This window comes from Danio aesculapii, chromosome 8 (genome assembly GCF_903798145.1).
Source record: "Danio aesculapii chromosome 8, fDanAes4.1, whole genome shotgun sequence".
NCBI classification, from domain to species: Eukaryota; Metazoa; Chordata; class Actinopteri; order Cypriniformes; family Danionidae; genus Danio; species Danio aesculapii.
This window is the reverse complement of record NC_079442.1, coordinates 36,245,541-36,254,741: the sequence shown is the minus strand read 5'-3', so window position 1 is coordinate 36,254,741 and position 9,201 is coordinate 36,245,541. Positions and strand designations below refer to the sequence as shown.

At 38.4% G+C, this 9,201-nt stretch overlaps 1 protein-coding gene across 1 annotated transcript; it reads left to right on the top strand.

Moving 5' to 3' along the window:
* plk2b (polo-like kinase 2b (Drosophila)) lies at nt 1-8,502 on the top strand. Its single transcript, XM_056463859.1, has 14 exons — nt 1-498; nt 839-946; nt 1,027-1,143; nt 1,225-1,354; nt 1,449-1,632; nt 3,408-3,606; nt 3,696-3,843; nt 3,925-4,019; nt 4,132-4,264; nt 4,374-4,454; nt 4,573-4,732; nt 6,643-6,772; nt 6,900-7,010; nt 7,905-8,502. The coding sequence occupies exons 1-14, from the start codon at nt 313-315 to the stop codon at nt 8,094-8,096; spliced, it is 1,974 nt and encodes a 657-aa protein (XP_056319834.1). The 5' UTR covers nt 1-312; the 3' UTR covers nt 8,097-8,502.
* The last annotated feature ends 699 nt before the right edge of the window (nt 8,503-9,201 follow it).

The window sequence follows — 9,201 nt, the reverse complement described above, 5'->3', positions numbered from 1 at the left end:
CCGTAGATATCGGCTGGTGTATCCATCATCACTGCGCACGTGAGAGATTAATGTGTGGACGTCTGGAACAATTGCTCATGCAGACCTGGTTTTCCGCTGTAATTTTCGTCGAGTAGGTGTCTATAGAAGTGTCTGAGATGTTAAATAATGAATACGGTGGTGAGGTAGTTCACACAGATGACAGCGCTGTACGCCAGAGCCATACGCCATATAGGGTCTTCCCCTTTCGTGACGCAGTTCGACAGAGCTATAAAAGCCAGGAGACACTCTGCTCCGGCAGCACTGTGACAGAAAGCACAGTAATACACAGCCATGGAGACACTAAGGAATACCTCCTACCCAACTATTACCACACACAGCGAAAAGATGTGTGAGCTCAGTAAAATAAGTGAGCAAGGATGGAAAAAATCCGAGGATAACAGTCGGACAGAGTATTCCAGAATCATCACAGACCCCAACACTGGGAAATGTTACTGCCGGGGAAAAGTTCTGGGAAAGGTAATGACCTCAAAGTCAATGCAGATATTATTTGAAATACTATATTTATTATTTGTTCAGAAAGTATTTATTAAATGTAAATACTTTATTGCTTTTTACTATTATTATGTTATTTGTGTTGCATTGTGCATGATTGCATTGGTTTTAAATATTCATCTCATCTATCTATCTATCTATCTACTATATCTATCTATCATCATCTATCTATCTATCTATCTATCTATCTATCTATCTATCTATCTATCTATCTATCTATCTATCTATCTATCTATCTATCTATCTATCTATCGGTTTGTGCATCTTGACTTGATTAACATTATCTACTCTCTGTCTGCCATAGGGAGGCTTTGCAAAGTGCTATGAAATGACTGACCTGTCTTCAAGTAAAATCTATGCAGCCAAAATCATTCCACATACACGTGTGTCCAAACCCCACCAGAGAGAGAAGGTAGGGTAAACATTGCATATGTACAATATATATATATTCTCATATATTGTCTCATTAATACTCTGTACTTTTTGTTCCAGATAAATCGAGAAATCGAGCTGCACAGAACTCTCAGCCACAAACACATAGTGCATTTCTACCACCACTTTGAAGACAAAGACAACATCTATATTCTGTTGGAGTACTGTGGGAGAAGGGTATGTAATTTTAAAGTCAACAATTTTATAGTAATGTGTTATGCAAATGCACCCTAATTGACTCCTGTTAATCTTTTTTAGTCACTGGCTCATATACTGAAGGCACGTAAAGTCCTGACAGAACCAGAAGTGAGGTATTACCTGAAACAGACAGTTTCTGCTTTAAAATACTTGCACGACTTGGAAATCCTGCATCGTGACTTGAAACTCGGTATGTATGCATTGGCATGCTGTTCACGCAGGATGCATATTAACATTCCATCAGTGCATAAATAGTTAAAATTCTTCCTTTTCATCATTCAAAGGCAACCTGTTTGTGAGTGACTCAATGGAGCTGAAAGTGGGTGACTTTGGGCTGGCTGCCAAGCTGGAGCCAGTCAGCAACAGACGCAAAACGATCTGTGGTACACCCAATTACCTGTCCCCGGAAGTTCTGAACAAACAGGGCCATGGCTGGGAGTCTGACGTGTGGGCTCTGGGCTGCATCATGTAAGTTTGTCACCCTCAGATCCGAGGGTTTCCTTTTGTTCGCTATATTTGGAAAGTGCTCAGCGTGAATAGGCAGTGATTGCAGATTCAGACTCGCATGAATGAATATTTTTGTATCTGGTGATCATGCTTTGCCTTTAGTGTTTGAATGTCATAATCACAGCGTGTGGTGTACAGTTCGTCTGCAGTGATTACATGCTGGCGTCTTTACCTTAGTCTCATTTCAAAACCTTGAATGAATTCATTCATCTGATGGACACAAAAGATGGGTTTTTGAAGAATGTAGCAGCTGCTCTTGTTAGAATTATGAGCGTGAATGAAGACTGGCTGTTAAAGTGTAACACTAAAGTGATCTTGCATTTGATGTGCTATTTACTGTGAAATAAATGAATGACGACTTCAGTTTTGGTCTGTCAATCTAGCTATTAAATAACTTCCTTTAATTGATCATTTAAGCCACAATAGTCTCAAAAATAGTTCAGATGAATGGTACAAAAAACATTAACTCAAGAAAAAGGACATGTATTTGATTAAATAATGGTGGAATTTTACCTTTTGCCTAATCTGTTTTTAAGAGCCTTGTCTTTCTTCTGTTGAATGACACGATGTAGACATCTTGAAAAATATGAAATTGCAAAGAGCCCAGCAGGCACAGGATTTCAATATGATGTCAGATTGACATTGTACCCCAATGTTGTGGGGACTAGGGTCACGATACTGGAATTCGTTACCAATAGACACTGAAATCGTCCATTTCCCACTAACATTTCAGTACTATTGAGCACATTCCAAAACAGTGCTGATTTGCCGTTGTGCTCAACAGAAATGACTGTGATTGGCCGTGAAGCTCATCAGTTCACCAAACTCACCGCTGTTTGAAACACTGGAGTGTTTCAAAGTCACGTCGATCAGCTGATTTGTCTATAAGCTGACATATGAGCGATCCGCTGATGAAGCATGGCTTTAAAATGCTCCAGTGTCCCTGTATCTGTGGATACATTCAGTAAACAGCCGTGAGTTCTGTGAACTGATGACCTTCACGGCCAATCACAGTCATTTCTGTTGAGCACGTGAACACAATGGCAAATCAGCAGTTTAAGAACGTGCTCAGTAGCACTCAAATGTTAGCGGGAAATGGGCGTTTTTAAAACTTAAGTGTCGATTGGTACCGAATTCCAGTATCATGCAACCCTAGTGGGGACGTTGCATTTTGGGTGGAAATGGGTGAAAATCGTGTTGAAGTCAGAACCCAACGACAGACCGACATCAGTGTCCAACTTTCCAACGCAACCTAAAAACAACCAAATATCAAGGTCTTATGATGTTACAGCTTGATGTTGTGTGGATGTTACCACTATGAGGTCTCTCAGATGTTGGATTTTGGTTGCCAAACCTGAGGAATAAATGTCAGCATTTGACAACAATATGATGTTGGTTTAAGATGTTGGATCGACGTTGGATTTTGGTCATTTTCCAACACAACCTAAAATCAACCTAAAATCAACCAAATATCAACGTCATTTGACGTCATTATTGCACATCAAAATAACGTTGTGCTTGGACACTGTATAGACATTGAATTTTGGTCACCCGACATCACAACCTAAATCTAACCTAATGTTAACGTTTATAGTTGATGGTGGATTTTACTTCCATATTTTGTGTGTGGACACCAGGGTTTTTGTCAACTGTTTGTTTATCAACAACAATAAACGGTGACGGATTTTTAATTTTTGGCTGAGTTAAAAAGATTTTGCCTTCATCTTCCTGTTCAGGTACACCATGCTCCTGGGCAAACCTCCATTCGAGACCACCAATCTGAAGGAGACATACCGCTGTATTCGAGAGGCCCGTTACACCCTCCCGTCCTCCCTCTCTCTTTCTGCCAAACAGCTCATTTCCGGTATGCTCGCCCAGAATCCTGTGGATCGCCCGCACCTGGATGACATCATCCGGCATGAATTTTTCACTCAGGTAGGTTTATTTGTTGCGCTGCAGGTTTAAGTACCCCCACCCAAGCAGTTGGCCTTTTCTTTAATGTTTTTGCTATGACTTCTCCGCAGGGCTTCATGCCAGAAACTCTGCCTGTCAGCTGCTGCCTTTCTGCCCCAGACTTCCACATTTCCAGTCCAGCCAAGAGCTTCTTCAAAAAGGCGGCCGCGGCTCTTTTCGGCGGAAAGAAGGACAAGGCCAAGTACTATGAAAACATAAGTACGTTCTCGCTTTATGTAACCATGGCATTATTAACATTGCATTCAGTGCACCCACGACTAACTGTTCCCTTTCCGACAGATCGCTTGGCAAAAGAAGAGGAAGACATATTCAAGCTCCGTCAAGACTTCAGAAAGACTGCCATCAGTAATCAGATTACTACACACTCACCCGAGGTAAGCGTCGCTCCCTTTTATAGCAGACTATAATGCGCAGTACTGAGATATTAATAAAGGCTAAGTGTTAGGTCATGCGTGACACGCGTATGCTGTGATTTTTCCTCTTTAGGAAGGAGGAAATCCGTCAGCACCTACAAGAAAGCCTGTTACCCAGGCAACTGCCGGAAGGCCGCAGACGACGAGAGATACCATTCATTTGATTGTTAGAGGCAGCTTGGGCAGCAGCAGTAGCAGCAGTGAATGTAAGTGTATGTGTGTGTGTGTGTGTGTGTGTGTGTTTCACCTGTTCAGACTGATTCCAGCTGATTAGTATTGCAAGCTGACGTAATGCATCCCGCTGTCTCTCTGCAGGTCTTGAAGACAGCACTACTGGCACCGTGGCTGAGGCTGTTATTAGTGTGTTGAGAGGTTGTCTCGAACACATGCCTAAAGGTGAATAAGACCCATTATGCTTCACACTTAATGTTTTCTAGATTGACTCCTTTCTACAGAAGAAAAGAAAATGTGTTATCTTTGCATCTAAAAGGATGCTTTTTTTCTCCCCCTACAGCGGACAGCCTTCCCAGAGGAAATGGTTGTAATAGCTTGAAGTGGGTGACTAAGTGGGTTGACTACTCCAACAAATATGGCTTTGGCTACCAGTTGTCTGACAACACGGTGGGCGTCCTTTTCAACAGTGGAACGCACATGAGTCTCCTCTCTGACAAGAAGTAGGTGCTTCAAGTTGACTGTTTGCTAGCTCAGTTCGGCTTAGTTTTTAAAAACTAAAATTATAATGTTCAACTTTAACAAAACGTTCGCATGTGATGTCAGTTTGATTGATTTTCGATGTGGCCAGATGTTTTGCTGCGCATATTGATGCAGTGTGGGCTAATGCAGAATGCTGAAATGCAAAATGTCTTGTGAATTTAAGCATTGCAATAATTTAACATTCATTATGAATATTATTAAGATTAGATTGAAGAGTGTTATAAAATGAGTGGTTGTAGTGATTAACTTTAGGTGAGAGTTAGTTGGTGGCTACATGTAATTTAAAATAGGAGAGAATCTGGACATACTGTACAATATATGTTACCATTCAAAAGTTTAAATCAGTTTTGTTCAGCAGCGGTGCATTATGAAGTTATGAAGCCAGATCAGTCTCAAAAATAATACATTTGAAAAATATAATTTATGCATCTACAACACTATTCAATTCACAAATTCAAAACACCAATCAAAAATACACAAATCCAATTCACAAATATAAAAACCATTCAAAAATACACAAATCCAGTTCACAAATTCAAAACACAATTCAAAAATACACAAATCCAATTCACAAATTCAAAACACAATTCAAAAATACACAAATCCAATTCACAAATTCAAAACACCAATCCAAAATACACAAATCCAATTCACAAATTCAAAACACAATTCAAAAATACACAAATCCAATTCACAAACTCAAAACACCAATCAAAAATACACAAATCCAATTCACAAATTCAAAACACCATTCAAAATACACAAATCCAGTTCACAAACTCAAAACACCAATCAAAAATACACAAATCCAATTCACAAATTCAAAACACCATTCAAAAATACACAAATCCAGTTCACAAATTCAAAACACCAATCAAAAATACACAAATCCAATTCACAAATTCAAAACACCAATCCAAAATACACAAATTCAATTCACAAATTCAAAACATGATTCAAAAATACACAAATCCAATTCACAAATTCAAAACACAATTCAAAAATACACAAATCCAATTCGCAAATTCAAAACACCAATCAAAAATACACAAATCCAATTCACAAATTCAAAACAGCATTCAAAAATACACAAATCCAATTCACAAATTTAAAATGCCATACAAAAATACACAAATCCAATTGTTAATTCAAAACACCATTCATAATATACACAAAATCAGTTCATTTGTCAAAAATATTTATGATTTTTACTTGTGAATTCACAAATTGTGTGATGTATTTATGAATTGTGTTTTGAATTTACAAATTGGATTTTGTAAGTGTGAATTTTGCTGTGCATATATGAATTTTATTTCGCAAATGTATCTTTTAGACTGATATAAAGTGATCAAAGGTAAATGTAGACACTTATAATGTCTCAAAATATTTTACTCAATTCAAATTGAAAATCAAACAAATTCTACTGAATTCTGAAACGTATTAGGAGGGCATCTGAAGGATTATGTGACCCTGAAGACTGATGTAATGATGTTAAAAATTCAGCTTTGCCCTCTTAGGAATGTTACATTTCTCAATATCATTATTTTTACCGTATTTTTGATCAAATCAATACAGCCTTGGTGAGCATAAGAGAACAGTAGTCTACAGTATATTCAATATGATCATTATTATTCCCTCTGATTCCATTTCCTAGCCTTCAGCATAGATTCTTTATAATCTTCAGAAAGAAAATTGCACCAATATTCTGCAAATGTCAGCTGCATGAAAAATGGCATTCCAGATGAAAGATTGCAAAAGAGCAAGCATTAGTCATAGACCTAATATATATGTGCTTACTGAAACAAACCATGAGCACTGTGTTGCACTGAAAGTGCAGTTATTGATAATTCTCTTATTTTTTGTCTTTCAGGACAGTACATCAGTATGCTGCCCTCGGTCAGAAATCTGTTTTCTCTGTTATTGAGGCTCCAGAGTGTGCCGTGGCTCATGTCACCATCCTCAAGTACTTCGCCCACTACATGGAGGAGAATTTGATGGATGTGAGTGCACTCTTAGTCTTAACCCTTATGCTTCTGTTCACATTTAAAGTCAAGAAGTTTTGATTTTATATTCTGGTTTGCATTACAAAACGTTCTAATGTATGTCATTTCTTTTTATTTCATGCAGGGAGGAGATGTGATAAGTGAACCAGATATCCAAAAGACAAGAATATACCTCCTGCAGTGGCTGAAATCAGACAGAGCTTTACTGATGCTTTTCAACGATGGCACATTTCAGGTAAAATTATGGCCCTTTTTAGCAGCTTTTAAAGGGACAGTTCATTCAAAAATACATGCAGACAAAACTTAAGTAATATACATGGCTCACGATAGTACATTGAGGACTTATGAAGTGAAACAATTGGTGTGTGCAAGAAACTGAACATTATTTATTGATTCAGATTCAAAAGTGTGAGATATTAAGATTACTATAACTATAACTATACTATATATTATAACTATAACTATACTATATATTATAACTATAACTATACTATAACATATTGTCATTTTTTTGCATTCTATGAAAAAGAGCAGCATAAACATTGCAGTTAAAGGGATAGTTCACCCAAAATTGAACTTTTACTCATCCTCAAGTCATTCTAAAACCTTTCAAAGGAGAAAAGTTGAAAACAGGTAACCATTTATCCATGGTAGAAACAAATACTATGGGAGTCATTGATTACAGGTTTTCAGCTTACTTTGAAATATCTTCTTTAATGTTTAACATAAGAAAGAAATCCAAACAGGTTTGGAACAAGTGACGAGTGAGTAAATGATGACAGAATTTTCGGTTTTATGTGAACTATCCCTTTAATGTCTATTTTGTGGTCAAAAATGATAATAGAAGTTTCAGTTTTGGGTGAAAGCATTCCTTTAACACTGCAGTTAATGGCACTTGTGGAAACGTTGGTAGAACTCTATGTAAAAAGCTTCTGTCTAGTGCTCTCAACGCCCATCCGTAGTCATGAGTAGTTATCAGTCAGGTCTGTCTTTGTTCAGATTAAAAAGCTGTGTATCCTATAGCCCTGTGGGAAGAAGAAGGTCACCTACCCTGCTGTAATAACATCCTGCATCCTGCGAGAGTGTTTCACGGCAGGAATAACAAAGCTCTTTCTTCCTCTCCCAACAGGTGAACTTTTATCACGACCACACCAAGCTCATCCTGTGCACGCAGCAGGACGAGTACCTGCTGACGTACATCAACGAGGAGAGAACGTCCGCCACCTTCCAGCTGAGCACGTTGCTGAGCGCGGGCTGCACTGCGGATCTGCGCAGTCGTCTCGAGTATGCACTCAACATGCTGCTGCAGCGATGCAACTGAGCCGGACAGATGAGGAGAACAGTTGGCCACTGACTCAGCACGAGCTGACGACGTCTTTCAATGCAAGGGCAATGAGGAGGGAATGTGGACCAGATGGAGCTTTTTCGATTACTAAGACTCTGTAGATTTACAAATGATGTAATTCGATGAGGAGGAGTGATGTGAGGAAAAGATTATCAAGAGGAAAGAAATACTGGGCTGGGACCAGGGATCCCTCAATGAGAAACTGACTTCTTGTGTGCGTGTGTGTGCGTGTGTGTGGTGCAATGTTTATAGATCACACATGCATGTCTTGATCTGCAAAATTGTTTGTTCCTTTTTTTGACTTTGTCCTTACAGAATATTTATTGTGTACATAATTGTTTATTTATTTATTTAATGAATAAAGCCAAAAATATTCTGACAACTTTTGACCAGTGATTTCATTCCTTTCACTCGTTTAGACTGTATTGTCTTTTCCCATCTATATTAGTATCTATGCACTGAATAAAAAACGATATTTTGATGAATGTATTACACACATTACTATTATGTTACATATTATGTATTATTATACATTACACTGAACTGATCTAAACTGTTTCCCAGTACTGGGTTGTGGCTGGAAGAGTATCTGCTGTGTAAAGCATATGCTGGAATAGTTGGCGGTTCATTCTTCTGTGGTGACCACTGATAACTCTGCTGAAAAAAAAAAACCTGCTAAACCAGCCTAAGCTGGTTGGCTGGTGTTAGCTGGTTGACGAGCCTGGTTTTAGAGGGGTTTTAGCTATATCCAGGCTGGTTTCCAGCAATTTCCAGCCTGGCCTTAGCTGGTCAGGCTGGAAAATGACCAGCTAGAACCAGCTTGACCAGCCTGGCTTAAGCTGTTTTTTTTTCAGCAGGGAAGTACTAAACCGAAGGGAAATGAATTAATGAACTATACTGAACTTCAACTCTGACAACGGAACTGAAGCAGTTTAATTTACTAGAACTTTGTCTATGTTAAGCTGTTTTGACACAATCTACTTTGTAAAAAGTGCTATAGAAATAAAAATAATTGAACTGAATACAATTTACACTCATAGACAGGTACATGTGTCAATGATTTGATTATATAATAAAAGCC